Genomic DNA, 26,932 nt, shown 5'->3' on the forward strand with positions numbered 1-26,932 from the left:
CCCTGTCTCTACTAAAAATACAAAAATCAGCTGGGCGTGATGGCACATGCCTGTAATCCCAGACTAGGGTGGCTGAGGCAGAAGAATCGCTTGAACCCTGGAGGCAGAGGTTGCAGGGAGCCGAGATCGCGCCACTGCACTTAGCCTGGGCGACAGAGCAAGACTTGGTCTCAAGAAAAAAAAATGTTTTTTAAGTTGAGAGTATACAATTAAACTCAGTTTCAGGATCTGTTCTCTTTAGTGTAAGCAAAAGCTTAATTTTAGATCAAATACAGCCAGATACAGGTAAAATTTGCACCAAAAACTATTTTAAAAATCTAAGCTGATATACTAAATGGTTTCTGTAGCCTAGTGACAACTTTACAATAACCACATGAAGCTAGATGTTCTAAGAAGAATCCCAAAATGTAAAGAAAAATTAGGTGCCAGTGGCACCACTGACCGGATCTGAGAGGCCACCACTGACCGGATCTGAGAGGCCTCCACTGGCAGTGAGACGCTGGCGGGCATGCTGAGGTTCCCTTGGGGGACTGCAGGCGGAATGGGTTTTTGGGGTCGACGAGGTCCACGCCTTCTCTTCTTCTTGTGTTTTTTGGTTAGTGCAGGAGGCTTAGTTTTTTTCCTGGGTTTCCTCTGCTGCTGGTGCTGAACTTTACGGGAGTTATCTCCTCTCAAGAAATTATCCTTTGGAATGAATAAATAGGCTTTTAAACTGAGATTATCTGGGAGAAACCTGACAGCTACCTAAAAAATATTTACATCCCTTAATATTCTATATAATGCCTAAAACATACTGGATGCCCAAAACTATGTATAACAAAAATGAAGACATCAAACTTCATCAATTCCAAGATCTACATTTTAATATCTCTGCAATTGGGAAGCATTTAAAATTGGTGGCATTTTACCACTGCGGTCAGCCTGCTGATGGTCATTATAGTTGACACTGTCTACCCACACACACACACATACACACGGTTCCAGTTCTTTGTACTAGCATTGTTTCTGAATTAAGGTTTGTACACTGTTGGTACTACATGTGGAGGAAAATTTTTTGTGAATGTAGAAAGGCACAAAGAGCAGCAGGGCATAAAATTAATATTAGTGGCGCACATATTCATTACTGAAGAACCGACCACAATTCTTTTTTTTTTTCCCCTGTAAGGCAACAACCAAGTGAAAAAGGAAAATAACCACAAAGTAGATGAAGTTGTTCTATTGCTGAAGTATGTAGAAAATACTGCCTTTCACATGTCAAGCAGTACAGCCAAAACCAGGAACAGTATATAAAAATCTATGTCTAAATAAGTCTTTTAAAAGCTCTTTAATAAGTTGAAAACAAAAATTCTAAGTGATAAGAAAGTACCGCATCACTGGCAACATTTTTTTCTTTCTTACTGGCACATAAAACAGTGGGATTTGCAATTGATGTCACCTTTAATTAATTCCCTAATAACTCTTATAGCTAAATAAAGATTGTAGACCATAGTATTTTAAGACTAATAAGCATCACTAGCATCAAAAAATTGAAAACAAGAAAGAATAAAATTAAGGCATAAATTCAGGAAATCTAAAACAGGTTTAATCCTACTCAAATGCTTGAATGTAAACAATTACAGATTAAGTCACAAATACACAAATTTAAAACAAACCAAACAAAAGAGGCTACCTCTGGCCAGATGCAGTGGCTCACGCCTATAATCCCAGCACTTTGGGAGGCCGAGGCAGGTGGATCACCTGAGGTCAGGAGTTCGAGACCAGCCTGGCCAACATGGCGAAACTCCATCTCTAGTAAAAATATAAAAATTAGCCGGGCCTGGTGACACGTGCATGTAATCCTAGCTACTTGGGAGGCTGAGGCAGGGGAATTGCTCGAACCTGGGAGGCACAGGTTGCAGTGAGCCGAGATTATGCCATTGCACTCCAGCCTGGGCAACAAGAGCGAAACTCAGTCTCCAAAAAAAAATAAAAAAAGGCTACTTCTCAGACTCTGTAGTTCTTTTTGTCTCAACGCTTGAGGTCTACTTGTATTATGTCCACTATTTAACTCAACAAATGGTGAATGCGCAAGGACCAGTACCCGAACATTATGCTCAGCATCCATTTCAGGCTTTCCCTCCAGCACCAGTGTTGATCTCAGGAGGAAGTTAGGGAGCTCTCACCCAAGAGAAAATAAGTCCTATCTGTAAGGCTCCAATAATCACCTGGGTCAGATTCCTGCCTGATTCTCCTAAGCTTGTGTGCAGTTGCCTTGTGGCACTCTTGGTACTGTGCCAGATACTTCACACAGAATAGCCCCTGACTGATACCTGCCTTGCTCGCCTCCAGAGAGCTAAAGTCCCCACCCCCTGAGGCTTTCCTAATGCCAACTGTTATTTTACCTAGCGTCAGTGCACAGTGAAATACTATTCACTCCCAACTTTCGTCTGATTCTACCTCTATGTCAAGGCAAGGCACTCACCATCTGTCATAGGATCTTACAAAGGTGGAATCCCATGTTCTGCCTGACAGCCGGGACTTCCTGCAGCTGGAGTCTCTTACCAATGGCTGTCACATCCTAGTTCTGAATCTTAACCCCTTCCATTGGTATGCCTAACAGTTAATGTATTCAACAATTACTTACTGAGAGTCTCTGTTCTAAGTGTTAGGGATACAGTAGTAACAAAAAAATGCTCCCGCCCTTGTGAGGTTCACATTCTAGTAGGAGAATACAGAAAATAAACAAACTAATGAATAACTGTTAGGCAGACAAATGTTAGGAAGAAAAATGAGGTAGAGTATGAGGATAAAAACTGACAGGGTAACAGGCAGGTGGAAGACTTCCATGATGAGGCGACACATGATAACAAATCTGAAAGAAAGGAAGGAGTGAGCAACGTGGAAACTTGGGAAAAGGCCAGGTGTGGTGGCTCATACCTATAATCCCAACACTTTGGGAGGCAGTGGCAGGAGGATGTGATGGGAAGCCTTTAGCAGGTTTTGATTATGGAGCTAATATGATCAGATGTATAGTCTAAAGGGCCTGCTCTAAAGACTACTTACTACAGAATTCCCTTTCTAGGACATTCTGGAAAATGCAGAAGTACAGGGACAGAAAATAGATTAGTGGGGATGGAGTAAAGGGATGACTACAAAGGGGGTAGTGTAAGAGAATCTGGGGAGCTGTTCTGTATCTTGATTTAGGTGGTGGTTATACAACTGTATGCATCTACAAAACTCCTAAGAGTGTAACACTCAAAAGTGAATTCAATTCAAAGAAAGTAGAACATATACACACCCAGCCCACTCTGGCTGCTATGTAAACAACATACCCCCTGTGGCAGGGGGATATGGCAAGAAGGGAGATCAATTAGGAGACTATTACAATAATCCAGGCAAAGATAATGGTAGCCTCGACTAGAATGGTAGCAGTGAAATTTATAAAATGTGTGTGGATTCAGAATATAATATGAAAATAGAGGCTAGGTGCAGTGGCTCAGGCCTGTAACATCCCAGCGCTTTGGGAGGCCAAGGTGGGCAGATTACTTGAGGTCAGGAGCTCAAGACCAACCTGGCCAACATGGTGAAACCCCATGTCTACCAAAAAATCCAAAAATTAACTGGGCACAGTGGCACGCACCTATAGTCCCAGCTACTCGGGAGGCTACTGTGGGAGAATTCCTTGAACCTGACAGACAGAGGTTGCAGTGAGCCGAGACGGCACCACTGCACTCAAACCTGGGTGACAAAGAGAGACTTGTCTCAAAAAAAAAAAAAAAAAAAAAAAAAAAAAAAAAATCGGAGCCTAGATTTGCACATAGTTTTCATCTCCCAGTGTCAGTCTCTCACAGGAGCACCGATAGGGTACAAGTGCTTCTTATAGTCTCTTATGTAATTTTTAACCTAAAACAAAAATAGCTCAAACTATTGCCAGATTCTGTCTTCAGAGAGAAAACTATTTTCAAAAATTTGTATTTTAAATACCTAAAAAAATTTGATTAGTATAATTGTGATTGTTATATAAAATATATATTATTTTATGACTAATTTACATTATACTAATTCAGTCTTAGGTTTGCCTCATTGAATTTGCCTAAGTAGGAAAGTTTAACTAGCTGAAAAGAATAAAACTGCATTCAATTTCTCTAAAAGCATTCACATAATAATGGTTATAGGAGGCCGGGTGCGGTGGCTTACACCTGTAATCCCAGCACTTTGAGAGGCCGAGGCAGGCGGATCATGAGGTCAGGATATCGAGACCTTCCTGGCTAACACGGTGAAACCTCATCTCTACTAAAAATACAAAAATTAGCCAGGCGTGGTGGCAGGCACCTGTAGTCCCAGTTACTTGGGAGGCTGATACAGAAGAATGGCGTGAACCCGGGAGGCGGAGCTTGCAGTGAGCCGAGATCTCGCCACTGCACTCCAGCCTGGGTGATAAAGCGAGACTCCATCTCAAAAAAAAAAAAAAAAAACAAATTGTTATAGAAACCAAAAATTCATTCATAATAAGTTCCTAAAGCAGACAATGAAGTACAGATTTTTCTACTTAACAGTATCTTCCTCAGTATCTTAGAAGTATACTGGAATGGCGGAACTTTAAAATGAAAATATGTGGCTGGGATCATTTATTTCATGATTTGAAAGCTACAGGGCCCACATTACCATGGGTCTGTGAAATCATCAATGAAGGTCCACAAAAGTGGTTCAAAAAGCATACAGAAATTATTCCTTAGCTATGACAAAGCCTGAATAAGCTTAAAAAAAAAAAAAAAGCCTACATTCGCTGGGCATGGTGGCTCACGCCTGTAATCCCAGCACTTTGGGAGGTCGAGCCGGGTGGATCATCTGAGGTCAGGAGTTCAACACCAGCCTGGCCAACATGGAAAAACGTTTTCTCTACTAAAAAAAAAAAAAAAAAAATCAGCCGGCATGGTGGCATGCGCCTGTAATCCCAGCTACTCGGGAGGTTGAGGTGCAAGAATCACTTGAACCCAGGAGGCGGAGGTTGCAGTGAGCCAAGACTGTACGACTGCACTCCAGCCTGGGTGACAGAGTAAAACGCCATTTCAAATAAATAAATAAATAAATAAATCTATATTTTAAATGTTTTTATATTAAAGTGGGAAAATAGTTATCCAACATTTGTAATATGTAATTGTAATATGTAGTTTGGTATACAAATTTTTCAAAACATATTGTCTGTAAAAGAAACCTAAAAAATAAAACAAGTTCTTGGTGAAAAAGCCAGTTGATCTGGTTTGGCTCTTTGTCCCCACCCAAATCTCATCTTGTAGCTCCCATAATTCCTATGTGTTGTGGGAGGGAGACAGTGGGAGATGACTGAATTATGGGGGCAGGTCTTTCCCCTGTTGTTCTCATAATAGTGAATGGGTCTCACAGATCTGATGGCTTTAAGAATGGGAGTTGCCCTGCACAAGCTCTTTTTGCCTGCCACCATCCATGTAAGATGTGACTTGTTCCTCCTTGCCTTCTGCCGTGATTGTGAGGCCTCCCCAGCCACGTGGAACTGTGAATCCAATTAAACCTCTTTTTTTTTTAATTGCCCAATCTCAGGTATGTCTTTATCAGCAGCATGAAAACAGACTAACACAGCAAATTGGTACCAGTAGAGTGGGGTGCTGCTGAAAAGATACCCAAAAATGTGGAACCAACTTTGGAGCTGGGTAACAGGCAGAGGTTGGAACAGTTTGGAGGGCTCAGAAGAAGACAGAAAAATGTGGGAAAGTTTGGAACTCACTGGAGACTTGTTGAATGGCTTTGACAAAAATGCTGATAGTGATATGGACAATGAAATCTAGGCTGAGGTGGTCTCAGATGGAGATGAGGAACTTGTTGAGAACTGGAGCAAAGGTGACTCTTGTTATGTTTTAGCAAAGAGACTGGCAACATTTTGCCCCTGCCCTAAAGATTTATGGAACTTTGAACTTCAGAGAGATGATTTAGGGTATCTGGCGGAAGAAATTTCTAAGCAGCAATGCATTCAAGAGGTGACTTGGGTACTATTAGAAGCATTCAGTTTTAAAAGGGAAATACAGTTTTAAATTAAAATAAAAAAGGGAAATTCAGTTTTAAAAAGGGAAATAAAAGTTTGGAAAATTTGCAGCCTGACAATGCAATAGAAAAGAAAATCCCACTTTCTGAGGAGAAATTCAACCCAGCTGCAGAAATTTGCATAATTAACGAGGAGCTGAATGTTAATCCCCAAGACAATGGGGAAAATGTCTTCAGGGCATGTCAGATGTCTTCTCAGCAGCCCCTCCCATCACAGGCCTGGAGGCCTAGGAGGAAAAGATGGTTTCATGGGCCAGACCCAGGGCTCCCTTGCTCTGTGCAGCCTAGGGACTTGGTACCTTGCGTTCCAACCACTCCAGCCATGGCTAAAAGGGAGCAAGGTAGAGCTCAGACTGTTGCTTCAGAGAGTGGAAGCCCCAAGCCTTGGCAGCTTCCACATAGTGTTGAGCCTGCGAGTGTACAGAAGTCAAGAATTGAGGCTTGGGAACCTCTGCCTAGAATACAGAAGATGTATAGTAACGGTCCGGGCACGGTGGCTCACGCCTGTAATCTCAGCACTATGGGAGGCTGAGGTGGGCGGATCACCTGAGGTCAGGAGTTTGAGACCACCCTGGCCAACATGGTGAAACCCTGTCTCTGCTAAAAATACACACAAATTGGCCAAGTGTGGTGGCACACACCTGTAATCCCACCTACTTGGGAGGCTGAGGCACAAGAATTGCTTAAACCTCGAAAGCAGAGGTTGCAGTGAGCCAAGATCAAACCACGGCACTGCAGCCTGGGTGACAGAGTGAGACTCTGTTTCCAAAAAAAGAAAATGTATAGAAATGCCTGGATGCCCAGGCAGAAGTTTGCTGTAGGAGTGGGGCCCTCCAGGGGAACCTCTGCTAGAATAGTGCAGAAGGAAAATGTGGGTGGGAGCCTCCAGAGTCCCTACTGGGACACCACCTAGTGGAGCTGTGAGAAGAGGGCCACCATCCTCCAGACCCCAGAATGGCAGATCTACTGACAGCTTGCACCATGCACCTGGAAAAGCTGCAGATACTCAACGCCAGTCCATGAAAACAGCCAGGAGAGGGGCTACACCCTGCAAAGTCACAGAGGCAGAGCTGCCCAAGATTATGGGAACCTATGTTTTGCATCAGCTTGACCTGGATGTGAGACATGAAGTCAAAGGAGATCATTTTGGAGCTTTTCAACTTGATTGTCCACTGGATTTCGGACTTGCATGGAGCCTGTAGCCCCTTTGTTTTGGCCAATTTCTCCCATTTGGAACAGCTGTATTTACCCAATGGCTGTATCCCCATTGTATCTAGGAAGTAACTAACTTGCTTTTGATTTTACAGGCTCATAGGCAGAAGAGACTTGCCTTGTCTCAGATGAGACTTTGGACTGTGGACTTTTGAGTTAATGCTGAAATGAGTTGAGACTTTGGAGGACTGTTGCAAAGGCGTGATTGGTATTACAATGTGAAGATATGCTATTTGGGAGGTGCCAGGGCAGAATGATATGGTTTGGCTCTGTGTCCCGACCCAAATCTCATCTTGTAGCTCCCACAATTCCCACGTGTTGTGGGAGGGACCTGGTGGGAGACGACTGAATAGTGTATTCGCTATTAAGACGACTATAAGACGACTTGTAATAGTGAATGGGTCTCATGTGATCTGATGGTTTTACAAATGGGAGTTGCCCTACACAAACCCTCTTTTTGCCTGCCACCATCCATGTAAGATATGACTTACTCCTCCTTGCTTTCCACCATGATTTTGAGGCCTCCCCAGCCACACAGAACTGAGTCCAATTAAACCTCTTTCTTTTGTAAACTGCCCAGTCTCAGGTATGTCTTTCTCAGAAGCGTGAAAATGGACTAATACACCAGTGAATCACACACATTGAGACTGAGGTCCAAAAAGGCTGAATCCTTAGCCCCTAGTTATATACCAAGCTGGCGGCAAAGCCAGGGTCACAGGTTCCAACTATTAAGTCCTGGTCTAATACCCATTCCCTCACCCTGAGAATCCCTGAAAACTATAACATGTTTATAGAGGGCAGGAAGTATCTCACTTTCTAGTACATAAGGTACCTAGGAAAGTATCTTGCAGTAACTGCTTGATGGATGAAAACAATAAAAAGGAACTTCCTTTAAATAATTATATAATTTAGATATTCCTCAAATTCAAATCTGTCTCTCCTCCAAATTATTCTGAATTAATTAGGATTTATGATAATTAGCATTGACTAAAGCAATAATTACGTTCAATAGATTTCTAGAAAGGTTGGGCCTTCGATTGAAGTTTTATCAACTATTCACAACATTTGTAGAATTATATATAAGAAAGCAAAAACTTAGAGACATAGGAACAAAGAGACTGTTTAGAAATTCTGCTATGTATAAGATACATATCTTAAGGTAATAAAATGCATCTTAAGGGAATAAAAATCCTGTCTCAAAACTTGTTTCAGTGATTTATATACATACATAGTTTGTGCTAAGTTATGAAATACTTCCTACAATGGATAGCTATGAAAAGTTTGAAAGCCTCTGTTGCAGAACTTACCATTTTTTTGGCATGTTCTTCACACAGAGGTGTCTGATGTGTAATGTCAAAAACTGGCACAGAGCACTGCTGTCCATCTGCAAACTTGGCTGTGCAACTTGAGAAGAGCTGCTGAGAGTGGTTCAAGAGGATATCTGGGTTTTTTTAAGTTAGGAATAAAATACACTGAAACTCTAATTTTTCAATTTCTATATAAAATTTGCTTGTTCCCTTACATTTCATAAGTACAAACTTTATTATCCATAATATAAATATTACCCATATCAGTACTAGCTCAACTACTGATATGGGAAAATAATAGAATTTATCAGATGACAACTCTGAAGGACTCTATTTTGCTCATGGGACCCTGGCACCAGTTTCCTTAATGACCATTCTAAACCAAATTGTGTTATTTGGAAAAGCAGGGCCATTTCCTTCTTACATGTGAACTCCACTTAAAGTTCCACTTAATTTTTTTGTTTGTTTGTTTTTTGTTTTGAGATGAAGTCTCGCTCTGTTGCCCAGGCTGGAGTGCAATGGCACGATCTCGGTTCACTGCCACCTCCACCTCCCGGGTTCAAGCAAGTGATTCTCCTGTCTCAGCCTCCCGAGTAGCTGGGATTACAGGCATCTGTCAGTACATCCAGATAATTTATTGTATTTCTAGTACAGACAGGGTTTCACCATATTGGTTAGGCTGGTCTCAAACTCCTGACCTCAAGTGATCCACCTGCCTCAGCCTCCCAAAGCGTTGAGATTACAGGTGCAAGCCACTGAGCCTGGCCAATGGTTTTCTTTTTATAGACAGCTCTTAAAAGGAAAATTTTCTGCCTATGATACTTACCAAGAATAAAAATTTAAAGATATAATTATTAAAAACTCATCTTTCCAAATCTGAATATTTTGCTTCACATTTCCAGCAACAAACTCAAACTCACAACTTATGAAAAATTACTTTTAAATAAAAACTTCACTACTGGCCAGGCACAGTGGCTCACACCTATACTCCCAGCACTGTGGGAGGCCAAGGTGGGTGGATTTATTGAGCCTCAGGAGTTCAAGATCAGCCTGGGCAACAAAAAAGTACAAAAATTAGTTGGGCATGGTGGTGTATGCCTGTAGTCCCAGGTACACAGGAGGCTGTGATGCAAAGATCACCTGAGCCCAGGGAGGTCGAGGCTGCAGTGAGCTGTGATTGTGCCACTGCACTTCAGTCTGGGTGACAGAGTGAGATCCTGTCTCTAAACAAACAAACATGAGCTTTACATCATCAATATTTTTAAGCACTCATACTTTAGCTACTACATTTCTTTAACACTTACCTTATATCTATTAAGTACCTTTGTGTTTTTCCTTTATGGTTTTTAGGTAAAACTATAAAGCCTTTATTACATAGAAAGTGCTGCGGAACAAGCTGTTCCAAGAACAGAAAGGAGGGCAACAATTAAACAGATGGTAAAGATAAGTAATTGCTGCTATTTTTACATGCTGCCTGATTTTAAATACTCAATAAAAGTCACAGCAATAAGATTTCATCACCAACCTAAAGCTCCTTAACACAGGTTTTCTTCAAGTATACTTTAAAAGAGATCTTCTTTCCTAGGCAGTGATATTTGTTACCTTTCAAATCAGCACTGTACTCAGTAAAAAGAGTAAACTAATCTTACAGGAAAAAGTAAGAAAAAGGAAAAAGTGTAAAACTGTGTAACTGTCTTAGAAGACTAAAAACAGATTTTAAATAATGTGATTTGATTTTTTCCATTAATGAGTGTTATAGCTCCTTCTTACAAGCTACCAGGAACCACCTGAGGGACCAGAATTCTATTAACAAAATATAATTAAGTGACAGACACTGGAGGAACCTGCTATTTGCTATCAATTTTGCTTATTTTTTGTGATTTTTGAATAAAACAAGAAAAGTTATTCAGAGGACATCATGAAAATTATGTTAGATAAAATCATTTTAAACATTAAACAGTTATGGTTTCAAAAGTCATTCACTTGATTTAAAAATGAAATATACAACCCCAAATTAGGTAGTACTTTTTCATTGCGCATCCATTTAGTTGAAAGGATACGTTGGAAACAATGTCTGGTGAATGGAAGGGCTTTGTTAGCGCACTGTTCACCCTTCACGGTTCCACTGCATGCTGCTGGTTCCACCTCCCTCAGCTTGGTCCGGCTTATGCTAAGGAAAGAAAAACACAAAATTAATTTTTTTTAAATGCTTTAAGAATCCAGGGTAATTTTTCAACATGATGTCACAACTCTGTAACACTCTCATTATAGTATCTATAACATCTACAGTCACTAAATAAAATGCAAATGTGATTTAAAGAAAGACGGTATTACAATTACCAATCGTGTTATTTCCCTAATCTTCTGACATTCAAAGCAGATAATTACATCACGATATGTTTCAAGGATGTCTGTTTTTTTTTTTTTTTAAGTGATGTTTTATTTCCCTTTTCTTCACAAAGAGGCAGTACAGAAAAGTGATGAAGAACATGAGAGAAGAATCAGATGGACCTGGTTTTGAATCTCAGCTCTCCCTCTTACTAGCTGTGTGACTATGGGCATGTTGCTCAGCCTCATTTAAGCCTCAATTTTCTCACCTGTAAAGTAGAGACAATAAGGTACCTTGAGCTGGCAGGGTTGTTGGGAGCATAAAAAGATTAAGCAGATCTAAACCACTTATATACAGTATATAGTATTACACAGTAAACAGCCAGTGGTTGTTAGTCATGACTATGATTATCGCCACCATTAGGAATTGATTGCCTCATGCTACTAAACCCATAAATCTGCAAAAAAATCTTCATCTCATACATGGGGAAGAGGATACTGATATGCAGAAATGGCTGAGAGGCTTTTATCCTCCAAAGTGAACTCACTTTAGATCTATTTTTTAAACTTTCTATTATATGTGCAATCCATGTTTCATTATTTAAATTTTATCTCCACTTTGTACACTTAATGTTTAAATATTTCAACTTATTTAAAATCTTATGAATAAGCAATGCATTCACATGGATCCATAAAAAAATGAAAGAATGCTAGGCAGTGAAGAATCGACTTCTTGCCCTTGCCCCCTAATTTGCCAGCCCCACTCCCTCTGTAATATGTATTCATTTTATTAGTTTGCAGATCCTTCTAGTTTCTTTACATAAACATATAAAAACACAAATAACTAACATTTAAATTCTTAGAAGTGGGCCAGGTGCAGTGGTTCACGACTGTAATCCCAGCACTTTGGGAGGCAGAGGAGGGCTCCCAAAATCAAAAAGGATCGCTTGAGCCCAGAAGTTTGAGACCAGTCTGGGCAACATAGGGAGATCCCCATCTCTATTTAAAAAAAAGAAAGAAAAAGAGAAAAAAGACAATTCTTACAAGTACAAAACCTATCCTATCTACGTAACTTTATAAAGCATCACAAACCATTAGGGCTTTACAAGTCTGAGTATGAGGAAAAAAATCTACTTAACCTACTAAGTTCAAGTCAGATATCACAAACAAAAAATCTTTTGAGTTGTTTGTTTCTAGTATCTTTCTCAGGGTTTCAATGGAATTATTGACACTAATTAGGTAAGGCCACACAGAATCTAAATTACATATGAATTTACACAAAATAGAAATACTTCTACCATAGTTATTAATTTCATATAAACTGTAAACACTGGCCGGGCGCAGTGGCTCACGCCTGTAATCCCAGCACTTTGAGAGGCCAAGGTGGGCAGATCACAAGGTCAGGAGATCGAGACCATCCTGGCTAACACGGTGAAACCCCGTCTCTACTAAAAATACAAAAAATTAGCCGGGTGTGATGGCGGGCGCCTGTAGTCCCAGCTACTCGGGAGGCTGAGGCAGAAGAATGGCGTGAACCCAGGAGGCGGAGCTTGCAGTGAGCTGAGATTGTGCCACTGCACTCCAGCCTGGGCAACAGAGTGAGACTCCCTCTCAAAAAAAAAAAAAAAAAAAAAAACTGTAAACACTGTTTATATGTCCATGGTGCTGCCTTAAAACCTGCCTTAACTAAGATTTCTGCAAGATTTGTCAGGATTATAAGAGTAGGGAAGTGGATCATCATAGAACTAAACAGTTTATTCCTAATAGTTTATCCATCGTTTCTTTAAAAAGTTGTTTACATTAAATTTAGTCCTACAAAAGGAATATATAATTTCAAATAAATAAACTTTTACTATTCTGGCAGCTAAGCTCAAATTCTCTTGGTCTAGATTTAAATAGAATGGTCTCTATATTAAAGGGATACTTCTCTTTTTTTATTTTGAGATGGAGTTTTGCTCTGTTGCCTGGGCTGGAGTGCAATGGTGCGATCTTGACTCACTGCAACCCCCACCTCCCGGGTTCAGGTGATTCCCCTGCCTCAGCCTCCCCAGTAGCCGGGATTACAGGCACTTGCCACCATGACTGGTTAATTTTTTATATTTTTAGTAGAGACGGGGTTTCACCATGTTGGCTGGGCTGGTCTTGAACTCCTGACCTCAGGTGATCCACTTGCCTCAGCCTCCCAAAGTGCTGGGATTACAGGCATGAGGCACCACACCCTGCCTGAACGGATAATTTTCATTAAACACCCTAATAAACTGCTCAGCTATCTTCAAAGACTAGTGTACAATACATTCCCTCATTTTCTTTATTCTAAACTTACAAAATAACTATTGGTTTCATTTTTTAAAATTGCCTTATGTTTCAATAACTCCATGGACAAATTAAGGTAAAAATGGCCAGACACAGTGGCTCACCTAGTAATCTCAGCACTTTGGGAGGCTGAGGCGGGCGGATCACAAGGTCAGGAGTTCGAGATCAGCCTGGCCAACATAGTGAAACCCCGTCTCTACTAAAAATACAAAAAAAATTAGCTGGGCGTGGTGGCAGGCACCTGTAATCCCAGCTACTCAGGAGGCTGAGGTAGGAGAATCACTTGAACCCGGGAGGCAGAGGTTGCAGTGAGCCGAGATCACACCATTGCATTCCAGCCTGGGCGACAGAGCAGAACTCTGTCTCAAAAAAAAAAAAAAAAAAAAAAAAATTAATATGAAAATGCTTGATGTAACGTTAGATATATTTTATTATCCAAATAAGCCCAACAAACAAAGGGAATTACCAAACTTTTTCATGGTTCTCATATTTAAAAAATCTACTACAGGATTCCCTTTGACGTGCCCTATTGCATCCCCCATAAATAATGATGTTTCCATACAAACATTAGTCACTGTATGATTGTGGGCTGCAAGATACTTAATTTGGGTTCACATACTTGAAGCTATTTCAATGGCTTATTCCACTTACTCATCAATAAATATGACAAAGTTATCTGATAGGAAAGACTAACATTATTTAGCTTGTATACAAACTATATTTTATTTTATTGAGAAGGAGTCTCCCTCTGTCACCCAGGCTGAAGTGCAACGGTGCAATCTCAGCTCACTGCAAGTTCTGCCTCCCCGGTTCAAGCAATTCTCCCACAGCAGCCTCTCAAGTAGCTGGGACTACAGGCGCATGCCACCACACCCAGCCACCATGCCTGGCCAACAAACTGTATTTTAAAGGATCCAGGCCAGGCACGGTGGCTCATGTTTGTAATCCCAGCACTTTGAGAGGCCAAGGCGGGCAGAGTACCTGAGGTCAGGAGTTCGAGACCAGCTTGGCCAATATGGTGAAACGCTGTCTCTACAAAAAATACAAAACAATTAGCCAGACGTGGTGAAGGGTGCCTGTAATCCCAGCTACTTGGGAGGCTGAGGCAGGAGAATCACTTGAACCCAGGAGGCGGAGCTTGCAGGGAGCCGAGACAGCACCATTACACTCCAGCCTGGGCAACAAGAGTGAAACTCCATCTCAAAAAACTAAAAAATTAATAAAGGGTCCACATTAGAAGGTAGCCATTAAACTTTTAGTTTCTAAAATATGTAATGCCAACCTTTTATGTATCTTTTTTTGAAATTAGGACTTTAATACCAAAAATATCAAATAGAGGGCAGCATGCAACTAAAAGTTTACTTTCGTGAACCTAAAATATAATGTAATATAAAAAGCTGCCAGCCGGGCACAGTGGCTCTTGCCTGTAATCCTACCACTTTGGGAGGCCGGGGGAGGCGGATCACAAGGTCAGGAGTTCATGACCAGCCTAGCCAACATAGTGAAACCCCGTCTCCACTAAAAATACAAAAAATTAGCCGGGCATAGTGGCGCGTGCCTGTAGTCCCAGCTACTTGGGAGGCTGAGGGAGAAGAACTGCTTGAACCCAGGAGGTGGAGGTTGTGGTGAGCCAAGACTGTGCCACCACACTCCAGCCTGGGCAACAGAGTGAGACTCCTCTAAAAAAAAAAAAAAAAAGTTGCCAGTCACCAAAGAATGATTATGATACATTGTTACATGATTATCAGCGATGCACTGAGCCATAAACTTTTCACTAATCATGGGTGACACAACCGAATATCATCAAATCAATCTGAAAACCATAACAGGGTCCATCTTGCTGTTTGTTTGTTGTGGCAGTTATCATTAATGTTTTTTAAATATCACTGATGTCAGTCAGGAAGATGTTCTGAAAACAACCAGTTAAGAATCGTGGATATATACAGTTTTCCACACAAATACCAAATTTTCCGAAACTCATTGTATAGTCTTTTACATCTTTGACAAGATCAGAATAATATATTAGACTCAGCATATACATTTACATACAAATTGGTTCATGCTGGACAATTCTACTAAAAGTATATACCTGAAAGCATTATATCATATAAATGTTAGTTATCATTATTTTATAACCTGTGTCAAACTAAGTAAATTCCTTCAACAAATAGAAAACAGACCTTCATTTATTCAATTCTATTCACTCGTTCATCTATACTGGAGATTTAGGAACAAACTTTTTCCTGTTCTCATGGAAATTACTCTCTAGCATGACAGACAGACTTAATATAGGTATAAAATTCTAAAATGAAACAGAGTACAGAGCACAGTAGGCATACATAGTAGAGGGAACCTAACATAGTCCAGGGAATCAGGGAATATATCTCTAAGAACATAAGTCTCTGAGTAAGCTGAGACCTGAAGGATGTTCTAGAACAGGTACTAGATCCAGAGGACTGAGAGATCTAGGAGTCAGGCAAGATGATTTGGGTGTAAGGGAAGAGTAGGCTGCAGCCATTACATATGGTATATCAGATACTTCAAACAACTCTAACCTGTTCTACTTCTAGAAAACTCTTAAGGGCACAGTGCATCCATGTGAGATATGCAACTGAAAATTAGGTCACTTTATTACAACAAATGAAAAGCAAAATACACAACACTAAAGTAAAATATCAAAAAACAGGTATATAAGTAATATGACCAACAGCTACAAAATAAAGGTTATATTTTAACACTTTGTTTTATTTATTTGTCTTTTTTTTGTTTGAGATGGAGTCTCGCTCTGTTGCCTAGGCTGGAATGCAGTGGCACAATCTCAGCTCACTGCAACCTCTGCCTCCTGGGTTCAAGCAATTCTACTGCCTCAGCCTCCCAAGTAGCTGGGACTACAGGTGCCCACCACCACGCCCAGCTAATTTTTGTGTTTTTAGTAGAGACAAGGTTCCACTGTGTTGGCCAGGCTGGTCTCGAACTCCTGACCTCATGATCCGCCCACCTCGGCCTCCCAAAGTGCTGGGATTACAGGCATGAGCCATCGCACGTGGCCAACACTTTGTTTTAAAACCTTTTTTTTCCCTCAAGTGACTTACGACCATTACATAAAAATGAGACTGTACAAACAAAGGATTTTTTCATTTTATAAATAATCCCACCATCTAGAGATATTCTGGTACATAAATTCCTAAATTTTTTCTCTCTATATATACTAAAAGTTGTCATATGAAAATATAATAACTGGCCACGCATGGTAGCTCACGCCTGTAATCCCAGCACTTTGGGAGGCCAAGGTGGGTGGATCACCTGAGGTCAGGAATTCCAGACCAGCCTGGCCAACATGGCGAAACTCCGTTTCTACTACAAATACAAAAATTAGCCGGGCGTGGTGGTGGGCGCCTGTAGTCCCAGCTACTCAGGAGGCTGAGGCAGGAGAATCGCTTGAACCCAGGAGGCAGAGGTTGTAGTGAGCCGAGATTGCACCATTGGACTCCAGCCTAGACAAGAAGAGTGAAACTCCGTCTCAAAAAAAAAAAAAAAGAAAATATAGTAACTAAAAAGTGTGAAATAGCCTGGTCCATATGCAGTGTGATAAATTACAAGTAATTTATCACAACCAGTTACAGATTTCTTTGTTCCTTCTCCACTCCCACTGCTTCACTTGACTAGCCTTAAAGGAAATTTTAAAAATGTGTGAAATAATAAATAATAAACTCAATAAACAAGCTGGCCTTCTATCAGGAGGCTGAGGCTGTAGTGACCCGTGATTACGCCACTGTGGAATTCCACCCTGGGCGACAGACTGAGACCTTGTCTGAACAACAACAAAAAGAATCAGAATTTAAACTTTATTTCCTTAAAGTAAGATAATGTCTTGAATTTTTTTTCTTTTTTTGGAAGGCAGTCCCTCTCTGTCGCCCAGGTTGGAGCACAACGGTGTGATCTCTGCTCACTGCAACCTCCTACTCCCAGGCTAAAGCCATCCTCCCACTTCAGGGTCCCTAGTAGCTGGGACTACAGGTGCATGCCACCACACCTGGTTAATTTTTGTATTTTTTTAGTAGAGATGGGGTCTCATCACGTTGTCCAGGCTAATCTCGAATTCGTGACCTCAAGTGATCTACCCACCTCAGCCCACCAAAGTGCTGGGAATACACGTGTGAGCCACTGCACCCAGCCATGTTTTGAAATTTTAAAATTCAATTTAGTGCTTTAAATGTGTATTTCGGTTAAAAGTAATAACCAGACAGGGGCAGTGGCTCATGCCTGTGATCCCAGCACTTAGGGAGGCCGAGGTGGGCAGATCACCTGAGGTCAGGAGTTCAAGACCAGCCTAGCCAACATGGTGAAACCCCATCTCTACTAAAAATACAAAAATTGGCTTGGCATGATGGCGGGCGCCTGTAATCCCAGCTACTTGGGAGGCTGAGGCAGAAGAATCGCTTGAACCAGGGAGGCGGAGGTTGCCATGAGCCAAGATTGTGCCACTGCACTCTGGCCTCGGTGACAGGGCAAGGCTCCGTCTCAAAAAAAAATTAATAAAAAGAAAAATAGCCATAATTAAAATATATATAAAAAACAAAATTGTTATATAAATATGTATTTATATATACACAACAGATATTATATATATTTTATATATATAACAGATATTTTATACTTATATACATAACAGAATTCCATAATCAGTTTAGAAAATATAACTTTGCATTTTTAAAACATTTTATAGATATAAACTAAGGTATTACTGTACTAAGGTTTTCACCATTACCACCAAAATGGTAATATGCCAAAATTTCTAAAGTATCCGATAACTCTACATTTCTGATATACAGATTTTCATGAATGTAATATTATGTAAACATTATAAATCCTGTTTTCAAAAGAATCTTGAAGAACATAGGCAAATGGCTATGGTATACTTTTGAGGGAAAACTAGCAAACTCAAATTATTGTCATGAGAATGTCATTAATTAATAATTAAGAATTAATGTCATGAGAAAGTGGTCATAATTCAGTGATAAATGGAAAAAAGCATTTACGGAAATAAATGAAAATAATATAGATAACATGATTTCAATTTTGCTTTTTAATATAAACACATGGCTCGCTGGAAAATTTATACACATGCACGCACGCACACACACACAGAGAAAGGCTAGAAGGAAACAGAATCAAAATGTTTTTTTTTTTTTTTTTTTTGTGATGGAGTCTCACTCTGTCACCCAGGCTGGAGTGCAGTGGCGCGATCTCGGCTCACTGTAGCCTCCGCCTCCCAGGTTCACGCCATTCTCCTGCCTTAGCCTCCGGAGTAGCTAGGACTACAGGCACCCGCCACCACGCCTAGCTAATTTTTTGTATTTTTAGTAGAGACAGCGTTTCACTGTGTTAGCCAGGATGGTCTCGATCTCCTGACCTCGTGATCCGCCTGCCTCGGCCTCCCAAAGTGCTGGGATTACCGGCATGAGCCACCACGCCTGGCCTAGAATCAAAATGTTAACAGTGCTCATTCTCTCTCTCATGAATGGCAACAGGAAGATTTTCCCTTCTCATTTGTGTATTTTTTAAATTTTCCACAATAAACAAGTATCTGCATTATAAACAGAAGGAATTTTTTTCTTAAAAGAAATTCAATGTAATAAAATACTTGCACAAATAATCTGTGAGGTAACGTAAATATTAATAGAAAACACACTGAAAAGGCCAGCTACAGTGGCTAACACCTCTAATCCCAACACTTTGGGAGGTAAAGGTGGGAGGATCGCTTCAGGCCAGCAGTTTGAGACCAGCCTGGGCAATACAGAGAGACCCTCACCTCTACAAAAAAAAATTTTTTTTAATTAGCTGGGTATGGTTTCACATGCCTATAGTCCCAGCTACTCATGAGGCTGAGGTAGGAGGATCATTTGAGCCCAGAAGTTTGAGGTTGCAGTGAGCTATGATCACACCACTGCACTCCAGCCTGGGAGACAGAGCAAGACCCTGTCTCTAAAAACAAAAAAACGAAAACCAACACTGAAAAGAAACTAAAATAACACAAGTAAATAAACATAAAATACTACTTTTGTAGTTAAAAATCTATAAATGTTACTTTTAAATAACATGAAATTTCTAAGCATTCTATTTTTTTTTAAAGCCAGATAACATTCTCAAATCTTCAATGAATAAATTCTAATCAAACTACAGCAAAATTTTAGTAATGCTTTAATTTTACTGTTAGCTCATGGCAGTATTATTTTGCCACCTGTAGCACTTTAACAAAGCAAGAAAACCAAAACATAATGCTTAAACGTTTGGGACTTAGTGGTCATCTCCCACTGTGCCTCAACTAGCCTCTCACAAAATAAAGCGAGCAAACTGAGATGAGTCCCTTAAGAATAGGTTGCTGTGGCTCTAACCTGGTTCGACTGCATGCAGCTCTCCGCAGTTCTTGTATTAACTGACCAGTGCATTCTGGTTCTTTACTGGCCGCCTGCAGCAAAGCTTTCCTAAACGTATGCCGGCATTTCTTTTGACGAGATTCTGCCCGCTCCAGGCGGCAGAGGTGCTTATATTTCTGCTGAAAGTAAGTGCAAAGTTGGGTCACCCTGGAGCTCCTACTCTCCGCATCATCATCATCTGACCTGGAAAGTGCAGGGAGAGAAATGAAAAACTGATTACACATTAGGCTCGTTTTAGACAGGGTAAACAAGAATTAGGAAGTGTGGCTGAATGCACAGGTTTAAAACTTTTGTGGCATGTGAGCACATACTTCACACAATTAGAGTAAGAGAATTCCAATAGAGCTGATAAGTACAGTATTTCGACAATAAGGACAGAGTTAATCCAGTGTTTTCAGAAACAGCCTTCTTAGCATGGCATCAGTAGACACTTAATATACCAGTGTCTTCTAAATTTTAAGTGACTAGAGACTCTTGAGGAAAAAAATTCATCTTTTTACCTTTACTTACTAAAAAGTCTGAGTAAATGACATGACAGTTATGAGGAAACACATAGCATAATTTCATAAAAGATAGGTCATACCAGAAATAGGGCAGCGAATTCTAACAGTTTATTATCTAAGAGCTGTCCTTTTAAACATTCTGTTTTTTAATCACTTTTCTTGCTAATCACCTAAAGAAATTTGGTTGTAGGGATCACATTAATTCTACCACGTTTTTTTTTTTTTTTTTGGAGACAGAGTCTCATTCTGTCGCCCAGGCTGGAGTGCAGTGATGCAATCTCAGCTCACTGCATGCTCCGCCTTCCGGGTTCACGCCATTCTCCTGCCTCAGCCTCCTAAGTAGCTGGGACTACAGGTGTCCGCCACCACGCCCGGCTAATTTTTTTGTGTTTTTAATAGAGACTGGATTTCATCGTGTTAGCCAGGATGGTCTCAATCTCCTGACCTTGTGATCCGCCTGTCTCAGCCTCCCAAAGTGCTGGGACTACAGGCATGAGCCACCGAGCCCGGCCTTCTACCATGTATTTTTTTTAACTATGGAAGTATCCTAAACAGCATTTAATAAGTCAGGGATTACATAAAGGATTTTCCATCACATGCTAATAATGTGATTAATTGGTGTCCTGGCTGAAATGCTATATGGAAGTGATGCTGAAGGAACATCTAAGCTCAACAAGAAAGAGTGCCTTTTTAGCAATGTCTACCACCAGCAAGGTTTAAAAGGCCACTTTTTTATGGAACAAATGTGATCTTTTAACCATTAGGAATAATGCACACTGGACTTGAAAACTGACCTGTTATTTTAGCTTCTTTCTCTTCTATCATAAGTAAATACCACACATGTGACACCATGGACTATATATTCTCTTACTAATCTTCTACTATTCATTGTTTGGTTTCTCTTAAGTGATATTATTATTCTTTCTTTCAGCATAGCCTATAACAAGCTAATCTATAAACTTCTACTTAGTACCTCTCCTAAGAAGCACATTCTCGTCAGTATAGTTTTTACTACAGATCTACAAATTGAAGGATTTTACTTCAATCTTTTCATTTATTCAACATTCAACATTTACTGTGTATCTATTATGCTCAGCACTACAGAAGAGAAACCAACATTTCAAAGAGTTTGCAATGCAATTTAGACAAGATAACCACTTCCCAAAAGTTAAAACAATTCAAAAAAGAATAAAATCAGTAACAAAAACAGTGGGGCAGACAGGCCAATGATTCAAATATCTGACCACAAATCAGAAAAATCTGTGAGCACTTAAAAGTGTCAGACTCCTAGGAACTACCCCAAATCTACTGAACCAGAATCTCCATGGTATAGGGCCCAGGATTCTTCATTTTCAATTTTTCCCTGACCTCTGACAGCAGGTCTACACTTGGGAGTTCTCATGGAGCTAGCAAGTGTGATAAATATCTTTCACACAAGACAGAAAACAGTAAAGTACCACAACAGAGGTCAGGGTAAGGTGTTACTGAAGTTCACTGGAAAGATAGCTGGAAGGCTCGGGTGCGGTGGCTCACGCCTGTAATCCCTGCAATTTTGGGAGGCCAAGGTGGGCAGATCACTTGAGGTCAAGAGTTTGACCAACACGGCAAAACCCTGTCTCTACTAAAAATACAAAAAGTACCCAGGTGTAGTGGTGTATTCCTGTAATCCCAGCTACTCAGGAGGCTGAGGCAGGAGAATCATTTGAACCTGGGAGGTGGAGGTTGCAGGAAACTGAGACCACAGCAGTGCACTCCATCCTGGGTGACAGAGCAAGACTTTGTCTAGGGCCGGGCGCGGTGGCTCAAGCCTGTAATCCCAGCACTTTGGGAGGCCGAGGCGGGTGGATCACGAGGTCAGGAGATCGAGACCATCCTGGCTAACACAGTGAAACCCCGTCTCTACTAAAAAATACAAAAAAAAAATTAGCCGGGAGTGTTGGCGGGCGCCTGTGGTCCCAGCTACTCGGGAGGCTGAGGCAGGAGAATGGCGTGAACCCAGGAGGTGGAGGTTGTGGTGAGCCGAGATCGCGCCACTGCACTCCAGCCTGGGGGACAGAGAAAGACTCCGTCTCAAAAAAAAAAAAAAAAAAAAAAAAAGACTTTGTCTCAAAAAAAAAAAAAGAAAAAAAAGAAAAGCTTTGCAGAGGAGGTGACAGCAGAAATGAACCCTGAAGAAACAGGGCCTCACACAAATAGAACACGTAAGCCAAGATACAGAGATAGACAGGATGGTGAACAGCAAGAATGTAAGTAGCTTGGTGTGGCTAAGGTTAAGAGGTCTGTAAGGGAATAATGATAGGTAAGGTTAGCTTTCTAGACCTAAATGTCAAACTGAAGAGTTTAACCTTTATTCCATAGGCAAAGCAGAAGACTTGTAATTTTTTAAATTTTGCACTCCTAACTGCTAAGGTTTGTAATTGTTAAGAAAATACAGTAACAGAAGTGTGCCATGACAATGGTTACAGTTCAGCAGCAGATATAAAATAAACAGAAGGAGAGAGAGAAGAAGGCAGTTAAAAAATTACTGTAAATCTCCAGGAAAGAGATAACAAGGATACATGCTAGGATGGAAGGAGCAGGACTGGAGAGCATGAGGCAATCTGCATGTATAAAGACAAGCTTTGTCAGCTGGCAAGGACCAGGGAAGGGACAATAAGCTGGCAGCAGTTTCCACCAACAAAGACTGGGAAGGACAGTAACATTATGCATAAAACAAGGAACTAAAAATACAAAAAAATTAGCTTGGTATGGTGGTGCATGCCTGTAGTCCCAGCTACTTGGGAGGCTGAGGCAGGAGCATCACTTGAACCCAGGAGGCAGAGGTTGCAGTGAGCCAAGATCACGCCACTGCACTCCAGCCTGGGTGAGAGAGCAAGACTCTGTCTCAAAAAAAAAGAAAAAGAGAAAAAAAAAAAGACATATAAGGGCCATTATCATAAGTGAACTAACTCACTTTGGTGACTCAACATGAAGGATTAGAAAGTCAATGACTCAATGGCTTAGAATATGCATAACTAGGAAAATAGAAGTCTCATTCATAGAAAAAGGAAATGGAGAGGAAAGGCAGGTCTTAAAGGGAAGGTAAAGCTTGAGTCGATAATCAGTTGCTAAAACTGTTATTTTAAAAAGATGCACCTGCGCCCCTGCCACCGCTATCACCACCTCAGTGTCCCCGGCTCCAGTCCCGCTCTTAGGACAGCACCACCACTGCTGCATGGCCCTGCCTGCCTCCTGTGCTGTGCAGCCCTTGCGGGTGCCCCAGATGGCGCTTTACCCCTAGGACTGCCTTAAAATAGTGGAGTGATCATCATGGCCGATGAGAGGCAGCACTGGATTGCAGCTCCAACTCGGACAGACAGAGCAGAGTGCAGAGGCTTGCATAGTGAATTTTATCTCCAGAACAACTGCAAGAACAAACCAGGAATCCCGAGAGGACCTACAGGCCCTCTGAAGGAAGTGGACTGCTCCTGCAGGATCCGGAGACACTCCAAATACTGTGAGTGCCCAAACTGCGGAATTAGGAAAGGGAGATCGTCTGCTCCGAACACACACCCCCACTGGGGAAACTGAAGGTCTAGTTCGCAGGAGAAGTTTCCGACCTTACCTGGAGCTGAGTCAATTTAGAGAGCTGAGCAAAATACAGGGGTAGAGGAAGCAGCGGGAAAGGCTCTGGGAGCTCACTGGGTCCCCAAGCAGGTCATTCCTGCCTGGCATCACAGAGATCTTTCAGGAGGGGAGCCAGAGGCATGGGGAAAATGCCACAGGGAGAAGGAAATCCCAGCTGAACTTTGTAAAAATTTGAACCTGGTGAGAAGCCTCCTGGCCAGAATGTGGGGAAGGCCACAAATCGTCTGTGCAGACTCCACAGGTGGGGAAAGAACCAAAGCCCCTCTCTTTTGCAGCTGGGAGGCAGGTAGCCTGGGACAAGTTCTCAAACCCTGCTCACCCACTGCCTGGAAACAGACTGGGGCTGTTAGGTGGGGCATGGTGGGAGTGAGACTGGCCCTTCAGATTGTGTGGGAGCTGGATGAGGCCTATGACTGCCGGCTTTCCCCCACTTCTCTGACAACCTGTGTGATTCAGCAGAGGCAGCCATAATCCTCCTAAATACACAACTCCATTGACCTGGGAGCCTTTGCCTAGACGCATTGTCATCAGATTATCCAAAGTTAAGACGAAGGAAAGAATCTTAAGAGCTGTGAGACAGAAGCACCAGGTAATCTATAAAGGAAAACCTATGAGATTAACAGCAGATTTCTCAAGAGAAACCCTACAAGCTAGAAGGGATTGGGGCCCTATCTTCAGCCTCCTTAAATAAAACAATTATCAGCCAAGAATTTTGTATCAAGCAAAACTAAGCATCATATATGAAGGAAAGATACAGTCGTTTTCAGACAAACAAATGCTGAGAGAATTCACCATGACCAAACCACCACTACAAGAACTGTTAAAAGGAGCTCTAAATCTTAGAAACAAATCCTGGAAACACATCAAAACAGAATATCTTTAAAGCATAAATCATACAGGACCTATAAAACAAAAATACAAGTTAGAAAGCAAAACAAAAAACAAAAAAACAAAGTACACAGGCAACAAAGAGCACGATGAAAACAATGGTACCTCCTATTTCAATACTAACATTGAATGTAAATGACCTAAATGCTCCACTTAAAAGATACAGAACCGCAGAATGGATAAGAACCCACCAACCATCTGCTGCCTTCAGGAGACTCACCTAACATCTAAGCACTCACATAAACTTAAAGGCACGGAAAAAGGCATTCCATGTAAATCGACACCAAAAGCAAGCAGGGGTAGCTATTCTTATATCAGACAAAACAAACTTTAAAGCAACAGCAGTTAAAACAGACAAAGAGGGATATTACATAATAGTAAAAGGCCTTGTCCAACAACCACAGAATACACATTCTATTCAACAGTGCATGGAACTTTCTCCAAGATAGACCATATGCTAGGCCACAAAACGAACCTCAATAAATTTAAGAAAATCGAAATTATATCAAGTACTCTCTCAGACTACAGTGGAATAAAACTGGGAATCAACTCCAAAACGAACCTTCAAAACCATCCAAATACATGGAATTTAAATAACCTGCTCCTGAAAGAGCATCGGGTCAAAAATACAATCAAGATGGAAATTTTAAAATTCTTCAAATTGAACAACAATAATGACACAACCTATCAAAACCTCTTGGATACAGCAAAGGCAGTGCTAAGAGGAAAGTTCATAGCCCTAAACGCCTACATCAAAAAGACTGAAAAAGCACAAACTGACATTCTAAGGTCACACCTCAAGGAAGGAGAGAAACCAGAACAAACTAAACCCAAACCCAGCAGAAGAAAGGAAATAACCAATATCAGAGCAGAACTAAATGAAATTGAAACAAACAAACAAAAAAATACAAAAGATAAATGAAACAAAATCTGGTTCTTTGAAAAGATAAATAAAATTGATAGGCCATTAGCAAGATTAACCAAGAAAGGAAGAGAGAAAATCCAAATAACTTCAATAAGAAACAAAACAGGAGATGTTACAACTGATACCACTGAAATACAAAAGATCATTCAAGGCTACTATGAACACCTTTATGTACATAAACTAGAAAACCTAGAAGAGATGGATAAATGGACAAATTCCTGGAAAAATATAACCCTCCTAGCTTAAATCAAGAAGAATTAGATACCCTGAACAGACCGATAACAAGCAGCAAGATTGAAATTGTAATTTAAAAATTACCAACAAAAACCAGTCTAGGACCAGACTTATTCACAGCAGAATTCTACCAGACATTCAAAGAAGAATTAATACCAGTCCTTTTGACACTATTCCACAAGATAGAGAAAGAAGGAACCCTCCCTAATTCATTCTATGAAGCCAGCATCACCCTAATACCAAAACCAGGACATAACCAAAAAAGAAAACCACAGACCAATATCCCTGATGAACACAGATGGTAAAACCCTTAACAAAATATTAGCTAACCGAATCCAACAACTTATCAAAAAGATAATTCACCATGATCAAGTGGGTTTCATACGAGGGATGCAGAGATGGTTTAACATAAGCAAGTCAAGAAATGCAATATACCACATAAACAGAATTAAAAACAAAAATCACATGATCATCTCAATAGATGCAGAAAAAGCATTTGACAAAATCCAGCACCACTTTATGATTAAAACTTTCAGCAAAATTGGCATACAAGGGACATATCTCAATATAACAAAAGCCATCTATAACAAACCCACAGCCAACACAATACTGAATGGGGAAAAGTTTAAAGCATTCCCTCTGAGAACTGGAACAAGACAAGGATGCCCACTCTCACCACTCCTCTTCAACATAATACTGGAAGTCCTAGCCAGAGCAATTAGATAAGAGAAAGAAAAAAAGGGCATCCAAATCAGTAAAGAGGAAGTCAAACTGTCACTGTTTGCTGACGATCTGATTGTTTACCCTTGAAAACCATTAAGACTCCAGAAAGCTCCTAGAACTGATAAAAGAATTCAGCAAAGTGTCCGAATAAAAGATTAATATGCACAAATCAGTAGCTCTTCTATACACCAACAGCGAACAAGCAGAGAATCAAATCAAGAACTCAATCCCTTTTACAATAGCTGCAAAAGAAAAATAATAATAATAAAATACTTAGGAATATACCTAACAAAGGAGGCAAAAGACCTCTACAAGGAAAACTACAAAACACTGCTGAAAGAAATCATGGGTGACACAAACAAATGGAAAAACATCCCATGA

At 40.7% G+C, this 26,932-nt stretch overlaps 1 protein-coding gene across 8 annotated transcripts in view; it reads right to left on the bottom strand.

Moving 5' to 3' along the window:
• The window catches only part of INO80D (INO80 complex subunit D), a 96,886-nt gene that overhangs the window by 15,423 nt on the left and 54,531 nt on the right, over window positions 1–26,932 (bottom strand). For 6 of the 8 annotated variants that reach the window (XM_055290357.2, XM_055290362.2, XM_055290363.2 and 3 more), the window contains exons 6-9: window positions 19,610–19,834; window positions 10,634–10,743; window positions 8,574–8,707; window positions 443–684 (exon numbers count right to left, since the gene is read on the bottom strand). In XM_055290357.2, the coding sequence (XP_055146332.1) occupies window positions 443–684; window positions 8,574–8,707; window positions 10,634–10,743; window positions 19,610–19,834 (711 nt within the window). The remainder of the gene's footprint in view (window positions 1–442; window positions 685–8,573; window positions 8,708–10,633; window positions 10,744–19,609; window positions 19,835–26,932) is intronic. The other 2 variants (XM_055290361.2, XM_063645024.1) reach the window with 1 other exon arrangement.

Source organism: Symphalangus syndactylus, chromosome 8 (genome assembly GCF_028878055.3).
Source record: "Symphalangus syndactylus isolate Jambi chromosome 8, NHGRI_mSymSyn1-v2.1_pri, whole genome shotgun sequence".
In the NCBI taxonomy this organism is placed as follows: Eukaryota; Metazoa; Chordata; class Mammalia; order Primates; family Hylobatidae; genus Symphalangus; species Symphalangus syndactylus.